Genomic DNA, 19,028 nt, shown 5'->3' with positions numbered 1-19,028 from the left:
GGAGGGAAAAAAGAAGAGAAATGAAGAAGATCGCGAGACGCTGGCTGCTCCGTGTTGTTGCTAGTCGGCGATCTTAACCTCATTGCCTCTGCTTGTATATACATTGTAAATACAGTCTCTCTATACTCCCAAGATCCCCGTAACATATTTGTGGATGTGCGGGGTACCACGGCTGCAAACCCAGCTCCACAGTGGATGTCGCATCAACGTCCTATACATGAATAACGGTGAGCACACGGCGTCAACGTTGTTGCCGCCTCCAACGTCACCATTGCCAGCTACGTCGCTGTCACTTTCGGTTATCGTTGTGCAACCCACGGATCCCGGAACTTTCTGCAGGACTGATGGCGCCGACGTTGAAGAGTGGGTGGCTATCTATGAACGCGTGAGTGGAATCAAAAGATGGGACCCTACGCTTATGCTAGCTAACCTGTTGTTCTACCTAAGAGGCACGGCAAAGGTGTTGTCTGAAAACGATGAAGAGGAGCTGACCAACTGGTACCAATGCAAAAAAGAGGTTGACAGAGTTGTTTGGCAAACCAGCCGGCCGTAAAATTACCGCAAATCAGGAACTTGCCTCCCGTGCACAATCCCTCACGGAGTCCTATGTTTCGTACATCCAAGTCGTGCTGGGGCTTTGTCGTAAAGCCGATCACGACACGACAGAAACTGAGAAGGTAGGGCATGTGCTCAAGGTAATTGCTGACAACGCCATTAATCTTTCGTCTGCAAAAACTGCTCTACAATTGATGCTGTCATCAAAGAGTGCTGACAATATGTGCAGGCCAGCAGCCGACGCGTCCTACAACCATTCGCCAGACTTCCCAATACTAGTGCAACGTCGACGTGTGAAGATCAGCTCGCACAGCAGCATGCGTCGACGTCAGAGCACGTGGTGCGAATTTTTCGACGTGAAGTAGATGCGATGGCGCTCGCAGCTTTCTGTTCACGTAGCCCTGATGCTACTTTTTTTCAGTTCCCCTCGTACAAGGCATTGCTCGCCAGGAACTTGAAAGCACTGACCAGGAATCTGTGCTGGACTCTGTCTGTGCTGTCGCCCACCACAAATTCAAAGAACGCCGTACTACTATTTTCGCTCCACCACGACGCTTCTCTCCGCGTTATCGCAACCCGACATTGCGAAGAACTGCAGGCGACCAGACAATGTTTCCCCTGTCGCCACATTGGTCATGTCGCCCGATAATGTCGCAACTCGTGGCCCTCGTCACTGCGCACGCCTACCAACCGGAGCCATTTTAATGGAAATACCCGCTATGCTTCGCCCACCGCCGAGTCTAACAGCACCGACGCCTCTGCTAGGAGCACGTGGTACAGTCGCTCACCATCGCCGCGCGGACACCAGTCTCGTTCACCGCAAACGCGTCGCCCATCATCCCGTTCGCCTCTACGTCGCCTTTCGTCCCCTGTGGCTTTTGGCTGCAACTTTTCGGAAAACTAAGAAATGCAGCCCTCGGAGGTGGTGCTGCATTGCATACTACTGCAGCAAATAATCTGTCTGTGCCCACAAAGAGAAGTGTAATTGACGTCAAAATAGACGGCGTACCTGTCCAAGCGCTCGTCGACACTGGAGCCCAGTATCTGTGATGAGGGTAGCCTACGTAGATGTTTAGAGAAGGTCCTCACCCCAGCAGCAGCCCGAGTGCTTCGTGTGACCGACAGCGGCCTGCTGGTTGTTATTGGAATGTGTACTGCGTGCTTAAGTATAGCCGGACGCCCTACATCTGTTCTCTTTGCTGCGATCAACAACTGCCCTCACGACATTATCCTTGGATTAGACATTTTACCCAATCATTCCGCTCTTATCGACTGCGCAACCGGCGCTCTTCAGTTGGAACCACCTCAAGTCGCCGATGTTCCGAGCTCCGCCCCAACGCACTTTTGTTCGCTTCAAGATGTGCGTCTGTAACCTGAGGCAGTCACTTACGTCGCTTTGACCACACATCCGCAGATTCCTCACGGTGAATATGTCCTTTCCTTTGTAGCAATTGCTGCGAATGGGTGTATGTCTAATTTTCACTTTATTAATTACTTCTCTCCACCTTGCGGGTTTCCGCAGAACAATTTCGTCAAGCTCTTGCTTTTGCTTCGAGTTGCTGACAAATTCGACTACGCCCTGCCATATGCTAGCCGCCTGGTTAGCCCAGATGGTAGAGCTGCTGCCCCGGGAAGGCGGTGGTCCCGGGTTCGAGTCCCGGACCAGGACAAATTATTCTTCAAATGCGAGGCTTATCTTTCGAGGGAACCGTATGGGTTTCCTTTGTACCAATCGCTACGAACCGGTGGATGTGTGGTTTTCCCGTTAGTAATTACTTCTCTCCACCTTGTGGGTTTCCGCAGAACTATTATGTCAACCTCTTGCCTTTGCTTCAAGTTGTTGACAAATTCCACTTCGTCCTGCCATCTTCTAGCCGCCAGGTTAGCTCAGGCAGCAGAGCGCCTGCCCGGGAAAGGTGGTGGTCCCGGGCTCGAGTCCCGGACCAGGACGAATTTTTCTTCAAATGCGAGGGTTATTTTCGGAGGAACCCGTATGGATTTCCTTTGTAGCAATTGCTACGAACGGGTGGATGTCTGATTTTCCCTTTATTAGTAAGTTCTCTCCACCTTGCGGGTTTCAACAGAAATAGAAAATATGTCCTTCGCCCCATCATCGACGTGCTTTTCAACCGGAGCGTTGCTCTTCCGCATACGCTGCTGACGCTTATTAATAACGGCGTTGTTCTGCTGCTTCAGAATTTCAGCCTGTGCCTTCAAGTGTTTCCAGCCGGCATGTTCTTCGCCAGCGTTTCTAATACTTCCGAATTTGACATTGAAAGTCTGAATACAGAGAGTGGTTTCTTAGCGCTCACAGCCTTGTTTCCTAAGGGATGACTTTGCGACGATGATTGCACCCGACCTCTCCTCTGCAGAGGCCACGGACATATGTCTCCTCCTCGAATTGCACTGTGACATCTTTGATTTCGGCAACAGGCCTTTAGGACAAACTTCTTTTGTTCGCCACCGTGTCAACACTGGGGACACAAATCCTATTCGTCGGCGCCCGTATCGTGTATCGCATGCTCAACATCGACTCACCCAATCAGAAGTGGACAAAATTCTCTAACAGGGGATAATGAACCATGTGCCAGCCCTCGGGCTTCGCCTGATAAAAAAAATATTGTACCTGGCGTTATTGTGTCCATTATCACCACTTAAACAAGATCACCTGAAAAGACTTCTACCCGCTACCACGCATCGATGACGCCTTGGACTGCTTGCACGGAGCTAAATTGTTCTCGTCCATTGATCTTGGATCCCGCTACTGGCAGATATCGGTTGATGGAATGGACTGCGAGAAGACGGTCTTCATCACAGCTGATGGTTTATAATAGTTCAAAGTCATGCCCTTTGGCCTATGCAATGCTGCTGCGACATTTGAACGTATGGTGGACTCTCTTCTGCGAGGCTAGAAATAGACCACGCGCCTTTTTACCTTGACGAAGTTATTGTTTTTTCTCCCAAGTTCGGCAGCCACCTTACCCGATTCGCTGCAATTCTTGCGGTGTTCTGAAAAGCCGGCCACCAACTGAACTCCACGAAATGCCAATTCTGGCGCCATCAGATTACCGTGTTGGGACACCTCATTGACGCATCCGGTGTGTAACCTGATCCAGAAAAGTTCACGCCGTTCGCAGTTTCCCTGTACCACGTTCTGCTTCTGACGTGCGCTTTTCGTCGGCCTATGTTCTTACTTTCGCCGTTTCGTCAAAAACTTCGCCGACGTTGCTCGGCCTTTGACAGATTTAAAGAACACGCCGTTCTCATGGGGCCCTGAGCAAGCTCACGCGTTCGCCGCTCTCATCGGGTTTCCGGCCTCCACTTCCATACTTGCCCACTTTGATCCATCTGCACCGACTGAGGTCTACACTGACGCAAGCGGCCACGGCATCAACGCTGTTCTCGCCCAACAGCAGAATGGTACCGAGTGCGCGATAGCTTACGCAGCCGACTGTTGTCACCTGCCGAGAGAAATTAATCGATCACCGAGCGGGAGCGCTTGGCTTTAGTTCGGGCTATCGCCAAGTTCCGGTCATACTTGTACGGCCGCAAGTTTTCGGTCGTAACAGACCACCACGCCCTCTGTTGGCTGTCTTCCCTCCGGTACCTCGCAGGACGGCTTGGTCGCTGGGCTTTGCGGCTCCATCAATTTTCGTTTGTTGTCAACTATAAGTCTGGACGAATACACAAGGACGCTGACTGCCTCTCTCGTCACCCCGTGGATCCTCCCGAACCTGCTGCGCATGATCCGGTGACCTGCCTGATGACATTGACTGACATGACGCACATGCGCACTGAACAACAACGCGACGCATCCTTACAGGCCATCATCGCTGGAGTGCATTCCGGCAGCACCAACGGCACATGCCGCATGTCGTGCTGCAGGATGGCATCCTCTACCGCCGCAATATCAACCCTGACGGCCCTGAATTGCTCCTTGTCGTTCCTCGTCATCTGCGATTCGTCGTTCTCGAACAACTTCATGATTCACGGGCGGCGGGACACCTTGGAGGTTTGCGTACATACCACAGCGTATGACGCCTGTTCTTCTGGCCGGGTCTCTAGCGCTCTGTGCATCTTTAGGTCGCAATTGCGAATTGTGCCAGCGCCGGAAGAAACCTCCCCTGCGACCTGTCGGACGACTCTATCCAATTGAAGTTCCCTCGGAACCTTGCTTTCACTTAGGCCTTGACCTGCTTGACCCTTTTCCGACGGCGACTAGAGGGAATAAGCGGATCGCTATCGTTACTGATTACGCGACACGCTACGCGATAACAAAGGCGTTGCCGAGTAGTTGCGCAACTGACGTCGCCAATTTTCTGCTTCACGACGTCATTTTCCAGCACGGTGAACCTCGACAGTTACAGACCGCGGCCGCTCGCTCTTGTCTCGAGTTGTCGACGACCGTCGTCGCTTTTGTGCCACTGAACACAAGCTGTCCACCGCCTACCAACCACAAACGAATGGTCTTACGGAACGTCGCAACCGAACATTCACAGAGATGCTGTCGATGCACGTTTCCAACGATCACCGCGACTGGGGCGCCACGCTGGCCTACGTGACATTCACGTATAACTCGTCCCAACATGAGACCCAGGATATTCATACTTTTATCTTTTGTATGGTCGCGACCCCACATTGCCGTTTGACACCATCATACATTCTGTGCCACGTGTCGCCACTGAGTACGCTAGTGAAGTCGTCGATCGCGCTCACATGGCACGTCAAGACACCCTATCTCGTGTATTATCATCGCAGCATACCCAAAGGAGCGTTGCGACCGGTACCATCGCGATGTTCAGTTCATCCAGGTGCTTGGGTGCTCCTTTGGTCACCATGTCATTGGGTCGGCCTCATCCAGAAACTTCTCTCGCGCTGCACAAGGCCTTATGAAGTTCTACGTCAAGTCAGCGAGTAAATTACGAGATTTCGCCGCTACAGTTTCATCCATCCTCAAGCCCGCCGCCTATTGACATCGCGCGCGTTTTGCGCCTGAAGCCATACTGCGCTCGCAGTTCTTCGCCTACCATGCGCTGACACGGCGCTTCAGCAGCCTGGGATGCTGTTACGGAAGGATAAAAGAAGACAGAGGAAAAATAAGATCCCCAGACGCTGGCTGCTGCGTGTTGTTGCTAGTCTGCCATGCCGTTAGCTTTGCTTGTATATTCATTGTAAATACAGCCTGTCTCTACTACCAACATCTGCGCAACAATATTGACGTGTTAGAGTCTCTAGAACATTAATTCGTCACTTCAGCTTGTCCTAATATTTGCCTTTAGTGTCCGATTATTTGTGCCAATATTGGCCGGTCTTTATCGTTAGTGACCCAGCCTTCTTAGGCAGTTCTGTGGGCGAATCTGTTCGGTTAAATTTGTTAAAAATGTGTAAGCGCTTTTCTTACAATTCCTTCGAGCCTGTTGGTTAGTTTCCTTCTTTATGTACGGAACCCAAGCAGTGTTTGCCTATTTCAGGATGGGTGTGATAAGTGTATTATAGGCCAGTAATCGTTTGTCTGGTGGTGTTAGCTGTAGTCGTCTTTTTAGCAAAAGCAGTCCTTTTAGCGCAGATGATCTGTTATATCATATATAAGAAGCCTATCGTAGATCTTATGACAATATGACTCCTAGGTCTTCGTGCTCCTCAACTTTAGATATGGTGGTTGAATGAAAGGTATCATTAAAATCGGATGAAGGCTTTTTTCTAGTTACGGGTAAAAAAGCGGATTTTTTTTTTGTTGATATGCATTTGCCAGTCACTGCACCACACTGACACTGCCTCAAAGGCAGCGTTTAAGATGATGTTGCCATTGTCAGACGTCATTCATTTGTACGAAATGCAGTCGTCTGTAAACAACCTGGATCAGAAATTAACAGATGAAGGCAGAGCGTTCACAAAAAGTTATATCGTCTCGAAGGAGAGCCAAGTCCCTCCCCTGGACCAAGGCCAGCGAGCCACTCGCGCCAGTGACGCCCTGGACTAGGGGGCCCAACCACACTCACCTAATTATCTTTTTCAAAAATAAATGTTTCTTTCCTTCCTTCCTTCCTTTCTTCCTTCCTTCCTTCGGAGCTTCTTCATAGCACTTTAGCAGCAGGAACAACCGCATGACCATTTGAGACTATCTGTGCGGCACGAGAAAGCTACCATGTTAATTCTCGAAATCATTGTGGGAAAGCGCATTAATTCGTTGATGGCGTCTTGAGAATTATTTAATAGCACCAAAAATACTACATTGTTTGCTGCTTACGTATAATTGCATTTGCTTTTATTTCTCTCTCTGCCAAGTAAATCTATTTCCTAAACATCATAAAAGTTGTATGTTACACTGAATCACTATTTCGTTGAAGTTCTTCTCTGTCCCCATTCCCTTCAAGCTAGCTTTAACAGCCGGCTTCTTGAGTGACCCCCGTAGTGGCTAAGCGCCACAAGTGAAGGAACACGCAAGCAAGCATGCGTGGCTGCATGGTCTTGAGGAAGCGCACACAATGGATTGCACTGCAGAAACGGAAACGTTCGAGGCGCGCCTCTGCGTGCGCGGACGCGAGGCTTCGCTGTGTGCTGCGCTTTCTTTGTGCACGCTGTTGGAAGGCTCATTTTATTCATTGCGTGTTTCATTAACCTGTAGTTCTGGGTTATCTTATGCATGCGCCAGCAACTTGGCACGTTGGTTGTGTTCCTTGGTACGTTAAGTGAATGAGTCATGGAATAAATAATCTATTGTTAATATTATTATAAGTAGCAGTACTAGTAGTAGTAGTAGCAGCAGCATTTGTTGTTCTTGTATATGAATATTTGGGAGCACGGTGAACTGGGGGCTAGTTGGCATTGAATAATAATTGCTTCCTCTACTTTTCGTACACGTTTAAGTATAAGCGTACGAAACGAGCTGTTCGCTCCTCCTCTGCTCTGACGTGCAATAAAATGAAGAACAGTCCGCGAAGAGGAAAGCCATAGCAATGCCAATGCCCTGAAGAACGAATACCCATGAATATTTCACAGGATGTGGCACAAAAGTTACAAATTCTCATTCCAAGTTTTCCAAACTAGAACACAAGCCCGGTACCGTCGCTGCGGGAAAACGAGACACCACCGAAATATGCCATACATATGCTCCACCATAATATAACAATATACAATAAGCATACAAGGGGATAACAGGTATGTGCATCCGTAACGAGTGCAGATTACAGATTGATATATATATATATATATATATATATATATATATATATATATATATATATATATATATATATATATATATATATATACATATATATACATATATATATATATATATATATATATATATATATATATATATATATATATATATATATATATATATATATATATATATATATATATATATATATATATATATATATATAAGCGCAATAAATGAGCGCGGAGTACATGCGTGCATTTGAACAGATCTTACAGCGCAAGCAGAGGGACACAGCACACAGTCAGGACGAGAGGAGCGCTGCACATGTGGAGATTGTAGGAAATAATCCCCACCACGTCCGCATCTCCTTTGAACCGAGTTGGCGGCACGTGGCAGCAAGCTCGCAATTTTAACCTGTCTGGTGCACCTTAATATTCGAAGCCACACTGCTCGCAACAGGAAGTTGCTGCTGTTGCATGTTTTCCTTGGCTTTGTGGCACCAATTTTCCAGCCATCTTTACCAGCCAGATTTATTTACGTTATGCCTTGTGAGCTCGAGCAGGTAACCAATTTCACATATTTATCGTAGCTGGGTAAACGCTGTGGCATTCTACCAAAACAAGCTCTGATCCTTGTCTCTATTTGATAAGATCAATCATTTCGACCCCACTCTAAGTGAACAGCTTATCATGCGTCCACCGTATTCGCTGAGCACGAGGTCCCGGGATCGAATCCCGGCTACGACAGCCGCATTTTGATGGAGGTGAAATGCGAAAACACCCATGAACTTACATTTAGGCGTACGTCAAAGAACCCCAGAAGGTACAAATTTCGGGAGTGCTACGGCGTGCCTCATAATCAGAATGTGGTTTTGGCACGTAAAACCCCATAATGTTTTATCACGCGTCCCTCTACATATCATCCCGTTGTGATTACAAACTTAGAGTTTGTCTACCATATTGTCGAACAAATTTGTGCCAGCATTCCTATATTTATAGAACAAACCTGGATTAGAACCGCCTTCCTGCTTCCATCGCCCCTATCCGGACATTGCAGGTTTTAAGACAGCCGTAAGCAACACGTTGTGTTAATACTTTATTGCTGCACATATATGTCTTTGATGGTCATGTATACCACTCCTTTCTGTAGAGCATTCTGGAATGGAAAGTATAGTATTAAATGAATACAACAACCAACAATCAAACCCCGGCCCTCAGTCTCCAACACCTGCGAAGCAACAGACCACAGCGGCGGTCAGGCCTGCGACGCACCAGAGGGTGCTAAGAATCCCTGGCTCCGGACAGGCCGCCATTGGAATATGAACCTGGCAAAGTTTAACGCTAGAACGCCATCTAGTGACGAGAGTCTAGCAGTAATATTGGAGAAATTAGGGGGCAGTAAATGGGATATATTAGGGCTCAGTGAAGTTAGGAGGCCAAAAGAAGCATATACAGTGCTAAAAAGCGGGCACGTCCGGTGCTACCGGGGCTTAGCGGAGAGACGAGAACTAGGAGTCGGATTCCTGATTAATAAGAATATAGCTGCTAACATACAGGAATTCTAGAGCATTAACGAGAGGGTGGCAGGTCTTGTTGTGAAACTTAATAGGAGGTACAAAATGAAGGTTGTACAGGTCTACGCCCCTATGTCAAGTCATGATGAAACGCCAATGTATGGAAGCCTCTAACCCTACAGCTAGAATAGAAGTGGCAGAAATTTCTAAGTTAATCAACAAGCGTAAGACAGCTGACATAAGGAAGTATAATATGGATAGAATTGAACATGCACTCAGGAACGGAGGAAGCCTAAAAGCAGTGAAGAAGAAACTAGGAATTGGCACGAATCACATGTATGCATTAAGAGACAAAGCCGGCAATATCATTACTAATATGAATGAGATAGTTGAAGTGGCTGAGGAGTTCTATAGAGATTTATGCAGTACCAGTGTCACCCACGACGATAATGTAAGAGAGAATAGTCTAGAGGAATTCGAAATCCCACAGCTAACGCCGGAAGAAGTAAAGAAAGACTTGGGAGCTATGCAAAAAGGGAAGGCAGCTGGGGAGGATCAGGTAACAGCAGATTTGTTGAAGGATGGTGTGCAGATTGTTCTAGAAAAACTGGCCGCCCTGCATTCGAAATGCCTCATTACCTCGAGCGTACCGAAATCTTGGAAGAACGCTAACATAATCCTAATCCATAAGAAAGGGGACGCCAAAGACTTGAAAAGTTATAGACCGATCAGCTTACTGTCAGTTGCCTACAAACTATTTACTAGGGTAATCGCAAGTAGAATCTGGAGCACCTTAGACTTCTGTCAAGCAAAGGACCAGGCAGGATTCCGTAAAGGCTACTAAACAATAGACCATATTCACACTATCAATCAGGCGATAGAGAAATGGGCGGAATAAAACCAACACTTATATGTAGCTTTGATTGATTACGAGAAAGCGTTTGATTATGTCCAAACCTCAGCAGTCATGGACGCATTACGGAATCAGGGTGTAGACGAACCGTATGTAAAAATACTGAAAGATATATATGGCGGCTCCACAGCCACCGTCATCATCATCATCATCATCAGCCCGGTTACGCCCACTGCAGGGCAAAGGCCTCTCCCATACTTCGCCAACAACCCCGGTCATGTACTAATTGTGGCCACGCCGTCCCTGCAAACTTCTTAATCTCATCCGCCCACCTAACGTTCTGCCGCCCCCTGCTACGCTTCCCTTCCCTTGGAATAAAGTCCGTCACCCTTAATGACCATCCGTTATCTTCCCTCCTCATTACATGTCCTACCCATGCCAATTTCTTTTTCTTGATTTCAACTAAGATGTCATTAACTCGCGTTTGTTCTCTCACCTAATCTGCTCTTTTCTTATCTCTTAATGTTACACCTATCATTCTTCTTTCCATAGCTCGTTGCGTCATCCTCAATTTAAGTAGAACTCTTTTCTTAAGCCTCCAGGTTTCTGCCCCGTACGTGAGTACTGGTCAGACACAGCTGATATACACTTTTCTCTTGAGAGATAACGGCAGCCTGCTGTTCATTATCTGAGAATGCCTGCCAAATGCACCCCAGCCCATTCTTATTCTTCTGATTATTTCAGTCTCATGAACCGGATCCGCTGTCACTACCTGCCCTAAGTAGATGTATTCCCTCACCACTTCCAGTGCCTCGCTACCTATTGTAAATTGCTGTTCTCTTCCGAGACTGTTAAACATTACTTTAGTTTTCTGCAGATTAATTTTTAGACCCACTCTTCTGCTTTGCCTCTCCAGGTCAGCGAGCATGCATTGCAATTGGTCCGCTGAGTTATTAAGCAAGGCAATACCATCAGCGAATCGCAAGTTACTAAGGTATTCTCCATTAACTTTTATCCCCAATTCTTCCCAATCCAGGTCTCTGAATACCTCCTGTAAGCACGCTGTGAATAGCATTGGAGATATCGTATCTCCCTGCCTGACGCCTTTCTTTATTGGAATTTTGTTGCTTTCTTTATGAAGGACTACGGTGGCTGTGGAACCGCTATAGATATCTTTCAGTATTATTACATACGGCTCGTCTACACCCTGATTCCGTAATTCCTCCATGATTGCTGAGGTTTCGGCAAAATCAAACGCTTTGTCGTAATCAATGAAAGCTATATATAAGGGTTGGCTATATTCCGCACATTTCTCTATCCCCTGATTGATAGCCTAAATATGGTCTTTGTTGAGTAGCCTTTACGGAATCCTGCCTGGTCCTTTGCTTGACAGAAGTCTAAGGTGTTCCTGATTCTATTTGCGATTACCTTAGTAAATAGTTTGTAGGACACAGACAGTAAGCTAATCGGTCTATAATTTTTCAAGTCTTTGGCGTCCACTTTCTTATGGATTAGGACTATGTTAGCGTTCTCCCTAGGTTCCGGTACGCTCGAGGTCATGGGGCATTGCGTATAGAGGGTGGCCAGTTTCTCTAGAATACTCTGCCCACAGTCCTTCAACAAATCTGCTGTTACCTGATCGTCCCCAGCTGCCTTCCCCCTTTGCATGTCTCCCAAGGCGTTCTTTACTTCTTCCGGCGTTACCTGTGGGATTACGAATTGCTCTAGACTATTTTCTGTTCCATTATCGTGGGTACCACTGGTACTGTATAAATCTCTATAGAACTCTTCAGCCACTTCAACTATCTGATCCATATTAGTAATGATTTTGCGGGCTTTGTTTCTTAAAGCACACATCTGATTCTTTCCAATTCCTAGTTTCTTCTTCTCAGTTTTTAGGCTTCCTCTGTTCCGGAGAGCATGTTCAATTCTATCCATATTATACTTCCTTATGTCAACTGTCTTACGCTTGTTGATTAACTTCGAAAGTTCCGCCAGTTCTATTCTAGCTGTAGGGTTAGATTCTTTCATACATTGGCGTTTCGTGATCAGATCTTTCGTCTCCTGCAATAGTTTACTGGTATCCTGCCTAATGGAGTTACCGCCGACTTCCATTGCACACTCCTTAATGATGCCTACAAGATTGTCGTTCATTGCTTCAACACTAAGGTCCTCTTCCTGAATTAAAGCGGAATACCTGTTCTGTAGCTTGATCTGTAATTCCTCTATTTTCCCTCTTACCGCTAACTCATAGATCGGCTGCATTTGTACCAGTTTCTTCCGTTCCCTTGTCAGGTCTAGGCTAACTCCAGTTCTTACCATCCCGTGGTCACTGCAGCGCACCTTGTTGAGCACGTCCACATCTTGTATGATGCCAGGGTTAGCGCAGAGTATGAAGTCTATTTCATTTCTAGTCTCGCCGCTCGGGCTCCTCCACATCCACTTTCGGCTATCCGGTTGCGGAAGAAGGTATTCATTATCCTCATATTATTCTGTTCCGCAAACTCTACTACTAACTCTCCACTGCTATTCCTAGTGCCTATACCATATTCCCCCACTGCCTTGACTCCTGCCTGCTTCCTGCCTACCTTGGCATTGAAGTCGCCCATTAGTATAGTGTATTTAATTTTCACTCTTCCCATCGCCGATTCCACGTCTTCATAGAACCTTTCGACTTCCTGGTCATCATGACTGGATGTATGGGCGTAGACCTGTGCAACCTTCATTTTGTACCTCTTATTAAGTTTCACAACAAGACCTGCCACCCTCTCGTTATAGCTATAGAATTCCTGTATGTTACCAGCTATATTCTTATTAATCAGGAATCCGACTCCTAGTTCTCTTCTCTCCGCCAAGCCCCGGTAGCACAGGACGTGCCCACTTTTTAGCACTGTATATGCTTCTTTTGTCCTCCTAACTTCACTGAGCCCTATTATATACCATTTACTCCCCTCTGATTCCTCCAATAGCACTGCTAGACTCGCCTCACTAGATAACGTTCTAGCGTTAAACGTTTCCAGGTTCATATTCCAATGGCGGCCTGTCCGGACAGCCACCATACTGCCCCATAAAGAGAGCAACAAAATCCCAATAAAGACAGGCGTCAGGCAGGGAGGTGCGATCTCTCCAGTGCTATTCACAGCGTATTTACAGGAGGTATTCAGAGACCTGGATTGGAAAGAATTTGGGATAAGGGTTAATGGAGAATACCTTGGTAACTTGCGATTCGCTGATGATATTTCCTTGCTTAGTAACTCAGGGGATCAATTGTAATGCATGCTCACTGACCTGGAGAGGCAAAGCAGAAGGGTGGGCCAAAAAATTAATCTGCAGAAAACTAAAGTAATGTTTAACAGTCTCGGAAGAGAACAGCAATTTACAATAGGTAGCGAGGCTCTGGAAGTGGCGAGGGAATACATCTACTTAGGGCAGGAAGTGACGGCGGATCCGGATCTTGAGTCGTAAATAATCAGAAGAATGGGCTGTGGTGAGTTTGGTAGGCATTCTCAGATTATGAACAGCATCTTGCATTATCCCTCAAGAGAAAAGTGTATAACAGGTGTGCCTTACCAGTACTCACGTACGGGGCAGAAACCTGGAGGCTTACGAAAAGGGTTCTACTTAAATTGAGGATGACGCAACGAGCTATGGAAAGAAGAATGATGGTGTAACGTTAAGGGATAAGAAAAGAGCAGATTGGGTGAGGGAACAAACGCGAGTTAATGACATCTTAGTTGAAATAAAGAAAAAGAAATGGGCATGGGCAGCACATGTAATGAGGAGGGAAGATAACCGATGGTCATTAAGGGTTACGTAGTGGATTCAAAGGGAAGTAAAGCGTAGAATGGGGTGGCAGAAAGGTAGGTGGGTCGATGATATTAAGAAGTTTGCAAAGACAACATGGCCACAATTTGTACACGACCGGGGTAGTTGGAGAAGTATGGGAGAGGCCTTTGCCCTGCAGTGGCCATAACCAGGCTGCTGCTGCTGATGATGATGAATAAAAACAACTCAATAAATATATAAATGGTTTCTGCACCTTTTCCACATGCTTTGCAGAAAGGCTCTCAACCTGAATATTTCCCTCGCACGAGCGCGCCTCTATCTGGTGCCCCAAGCGACTGCAAGTTGCAAACATGCGCGCTTTCTACAAGGAATAATAAAATAAAAACGCGCCATCTTTAGTGAATGGTCTGCTACACAGTCAACGGAGTAAATTTCCTCCAAGAAATGTTGTCGACACTTCTAACCACAACTTTGCGGTTTTCCGCGACCCTATTTTCTGTCCTAACGCCTGCAAAACCGAATGAGAGCTCATCATAACCTCGAAATGTTGCATTAAAATAAAATGCTTTCTAACCAAGAACAGGTTCAATTGAAATTTACCAGCGAATACGCTTAAGTATTTGCTTTCATTTATTTTGAATAATACAGCTTCAAACTTTGCTGTCGCTGTCAGTGCTTCGCACATTGAGCGAAACTGCGGCTTTTTTTTTAGTTGACGCAGATTTTAAGAAAAATCGCCTCAGATACACATACCGGCATTAGCTCTGCTCAGGTGAATGATATAAAGAGCTGGACATTGTCTGCACGAAAAATAAAGTCAAAATGTTTATGGTAGTTTAGCTAATTATTTTTCGTAATTATTCTTTTTAGGCAACTATAATTTCTATTTATATACTGGTCAATGGGGTTTGATAACACACTGAAACACAAGTGCTGAAACACAAGTGCCACACTGAAACACAAGTGCCACACTGAAACACAAGTGCCACTGACCACTTTCCACCGCTCTTTGACGACATGTCCCGGCTGGAGAAGGTCTTCGCTGGTCATAGTGATCCTGTAGCTGGACAGGTTGTTGTTGTCGTCCTCCTCTTCGTCGCACGACGCAGTGCCGCCACCATTATAACTGTACCTGCGAAAAAAGAACCGCCAGGGCCAGCACAGAGTCAGCGTATGAGAGTGGCGCTAGGAGCAGTGTGCGCATCGTCATCAACACTGCGTGCTACTTTTGCTTAATACGGGCATCAGAAACACACAGGGATACGCCAACCGTACCTAGCGAGCGAGCCTGATTGCAGCGATAATTGCGCACTGATCACGTCGAGAGTTTACCTACGGAATATCGAAATCAAAATTTAGTTGTGGTATTGGAGTCGTCCCACCATTTTTCAAGGCAGAAAGGACAATGACATTTGGGCAGAGCTTACTCACTGTGACTAATGGTTCTCGATGCGTTAAACCATTTTTATTTATTATAGCAAAAAAGTCGCAGTTTCGCCCGAAAGGAGAAGCATCGATTACGATAGCAAATAAGTACACAGCTATAAGAAAGGATATTAGTTTTACTAGTGGTGTAAACATTGGAATATTCAAGTGAATATTTAAAAGCTTATAACAAGCACTAACTAAATTAACAAACACTGTGTCACGCGGGCAGATGTAAGCGTGAATGGGCACGGCAGGACAGAAGGAATGAAGCCTGAAATGCACACCCTGTTTTTACAGATTTTCCTCTGCGGTGCGTCTGCCCTGGCGCTGGATCCGGGCTCATCCTTCCTTGTCTCAAGCATCGAAGTCCATCAGCTACGCCTACTTGCGTGGCCCGCCACTGCCTGGGGCGGCTCAACGCATGCGCATGGACAAGGAACCACAGCAGTGACAACGGAGCGCGCAGCCCTTATAAGCCCAGTCAGCGACGAACTCACCCGTGGGCACGGCAGGACAGAAGGAATGGAGCCTGAAATGCACACCCTGTTTTTACAGGTTAGTAAGCATGGAAAGTGCTTCCGAAGTGACTATCGATTCATTATTGTTCTGCCGTGCCCAACGGCTTGTGTTGAAAATGCTATGATATGCGTTCAAATGCTGTTAATGCTGTCCGATGACGTGGAGTGTAACCCTGGGCCGAATCACGTCGAGGAAATGCTTAAAGAACTATTGAAAGGCCAGAAAGATCTCATAAGATATGTGAACCAAATTAAGGCAAACCAATACACGTTTTGGGAGGAACTAGGTACTGTCAAACTAGAAATCAAGGAGCTGCGCAATACCCTAATGAACTTGCAGGAAAGTAGAACAGAACTTCAAGAAATGGCGCAGGAGATGAAATTAACGGTTCAGCAGCAGCAACTAAAAATTATTGACTTGGAGGACCGACAGCGCCGAAACGATTTAGTCGTATTTGGAATCACGGAAAACGCGAGCGAGACTACAGATGAACTTAAAAAGTTCTGTGTGATGTTTTCGAAAAGCGACTCGATGTGAAAGTTAGCTCTGTAGAAAGAATCCACAGACTCGGCAAGAAAAACAGGAACAGAACACGAGCAGTGATAATAAAATTTTTGACTATAAGGAAAAGATGGCAGTACTAAAGAATTGCAAGAAGCTAGAGGGAACAAAAATTTCTGTATCGAATGATTACTCACAAGCAACGTCGCAAAAACGCAGAAACTTCTGGGCGAGCACAAAAATTGAAAAGGAAAGAGGGGTAAAGGTACGGCTCGTGCACGATAGGGCTTTTATTTATAACGAGGCGTTTGCATGGAACAATGAGAGAGGGTGCAGAGTGAAACTTGACCGGCAGCATGCAAGTGAAGACGAGTCTGCTTGACGTTACAAAGCAGATACAGAAAATTTTATCCTAATCAATGTAAATGCGCGAAACCTAACAAATAAAACAGTTGAGCTTGAGCACCTTCTGATCCAGCACAATCCCCATGTTGTCGTTGTCACGGAGACTTGGTTGCGCGCCGAAATGGCTGATTCTGAAATAGTTCCCCCTGGTTATGGGATTATCCGCAAAGATCGTGACACGCGGGGCGGTGGTGTGGCTATCATCTTTAAAGAAGGATTTGACGTCGTACGATTGAAAGAGTGTCCTGAAACCGAAAGTATTTGGTGCAACCTTAAACTCAATGGAATTTGCTGCGTACTTGGAGCAGTATATAGACCCCCAAATGCCCCTCTTACATATTTGAAATGAATCCAAGACTACCTGTGCTGTAATGTACCTGCCAGCGCGCGCTTGATAATTGCGGGAGACTTTAATCTTGCGGGTATACAATGGCACAGTCTCGAAAGTGGTTCTTCCGACGTTGCAAACTGTGACATTTTATTGGACATCGCATTTAGTCAAAACTTAACACAAGTTGTGAAGGAGATAACTAGAAGTGGACCCACGACAGAAACATTACTAGACTTGGTGTTCGTAAATGAAAAAATAGATGAATATGAGGTGAATATTGAAGAAGGACTTTCAGACCACAAACTTGTTATATTTTGCGTAAAAAACGGTCTACCATGTAAAAATAAGAAAAGTAAACGAATCCTCAATAGAGATTTCAACAAGGCTGACGACGTCAGCATTTTAGACAACTTAGAAAAGCAGCTGTACTCTTTCGACGGATCGGATGACGTTGATATGTTGTGGACGGAATTTAAAAGAATAATCAAGTATTGTGTAGAAAATTTTGTGCCTCAACGGAAAAAAACAGTCAGAAAGCGTAACCCATGGGTTAATTGGGAAATAATTAAGTTAAAACGCAAATTGAAACGCATGCAAAGAAGCAACCTAAGACAGCAACATGACATTTCACAAGTATCATCTCTGCTTAAGCGCAAATTAATCTCAGCAAAAGAAAAATATTTTTCTGAGACCTTACCTTCTTTTATGAAATGTTCACCACAGCGTTTCTGGCGTCATATCGCTCCGATGAAAGACAGCATTCAGTACCTAGATTCCGGAGGCTACATCATAACCGACCCCACAGAAATTGCTGAAAAATGTAACGAGTTCTTCCACTCTGTATTCGTGCCTCTTGAAGTTCAAAGCGCAGACCTCTGCGCAGAAACCATCCACGAACAGGAAGGCATGCCGGATATCACTATATCTGAGCAAGGAATATTATCGCTTTTGCTAAACATTGACACAAAAACGTCTGTTGGCCTTGACAACATCCCGAATGAGTTTTTAAAACGTAATGCAGAATGGGTGTCTAAATACTTAAACATTATTTTCAGCTTGTCCCTGGATAAGCGAAAATTGCCCTCCGACTAGTTAAGAGCGAAAGGTATACCTGTCCACAAAACCGGAAACAAACATTGTGTTGAAAACTACAGTCCAATTTCAATCACGTCCGCATGCTGCAAAGTACTAGAACTGCTAAGAGATTTATTAGCAACGGGCGCGAACGGGTAGCTGTCACAAGCGTTCGGCGAAAGACAGCAACCACGAGCTCATGCCGGTAGCGATGGTGCTGTGGCGCAGGCGGCTACTCTTCTTCGTTACAGAACATATAATATCAGCAAGTTTATTTGATTACCTTGAGGGCCAAAATCTGCTTAATCCTGATCAACACGGCTTTAGACGAAAATTGTCCATGATCACCCAGCTCGTAGAAACAGTCCACGAGTTAGCAAAAGCAATCAACGATAAACATCAAGTAGATGCAATTTGCCTTGATATGTCGAAAGCATTCGATCGGGTCCCACACATAGAACTTATAAGGAAACTAAAGAATTTCGGAATTAATAATACTATTGTCGCTTGGATTAAATCGTATCTTAAAAATAGAACGGAGTATGTGGAAATCAACAATGCCAAATCCGGCATTCTGAGTGTTTCATCAGGTGTTCCCCAGGGCTCCGTGCTCGGTCCCGTCTTATTTCTGTGTTATATCAACGATATTGCAGAGACAGTTTCCTCGGGCGTTAAGGTTCGCTTATTCGCAGACGACTGCCTGCGTTACTCACATATAACATCCAAAGAAGATCAAATTACCTTAAGCTCGGCATTAAGTAGTATTCATGACTGGTGCTCAAAATGGAAAATGAAAATAAAACAGAGCAAAATGTCATTTATAAGAATAACAAACAAAATAAAAGATATTCTTCCATTTGAATACGGAATTGAAGGGCACAAATTACAGAAAGTA

The 19,028-nt window shown here is 45.7% G+C and overlaps 1 protein-coding gene and 1 non-coding gene across 7 annotated transcripts in view; one reads left to right on the top strand and one right to left on the bottom strand.

Annotated features, from left to right (window-relative positions):
* Asator (tau-tubulin kinase asator) overlaps positions 1-19,028 on the bottom strand; it is a 476,910-nt gene that overhangs the window by 145,328 nt on the left and 312,554 nt on the right. For 5 of the 6 annotated variants that reach the window (XM_065425394.2, XM_065425393.2, XM_065425395.2 and 2 more), the window contains one exon: positions 14,869-15,007. In XM_065425394.2, the coding sequence (XP_065281466.1) occupies positions 14,869-14,925 (57 nt within the window). In that variant the 5' untranslated portion in view covers positions 14,926-15,007. Of the gene's footprint in view, positions 1-14,868; positions 15,008-15,587; positions 15,707-19,028 lie in introns of those variants that run through there. The other variant, XM_065425392.2, reaches the window with a different exon arrangement.
* On the top strand, positions 2,151-2,225 carry TRNAP-GGG (transfer RNA proline (anticodon GGG)). The gene has a single exon. It is a non-coding gene; the product is annotated as a tRNA-Pro (tRNA).

This window comes from Dermacentor albipictus, chromosome 7, assembly GCF_038994185.2.
Source record: "Dermacentor albipictus isolate Rhodes 1998 colony chromosome 7, USDA_Dalb.pri_finalv2, whole genome shotgun sequence".
NCBI classification, from domain to species: Eukaryota; Metazoa; Arthropoda; class Arachnida; order Ixodida; family Ixodidae; genus Dermacentor; species Dermacentor albipictus.
Note: the sequence above shows the minus strand (reverse complement) of the source record. Positions and strands in the feature narration are given on the sequence as shown.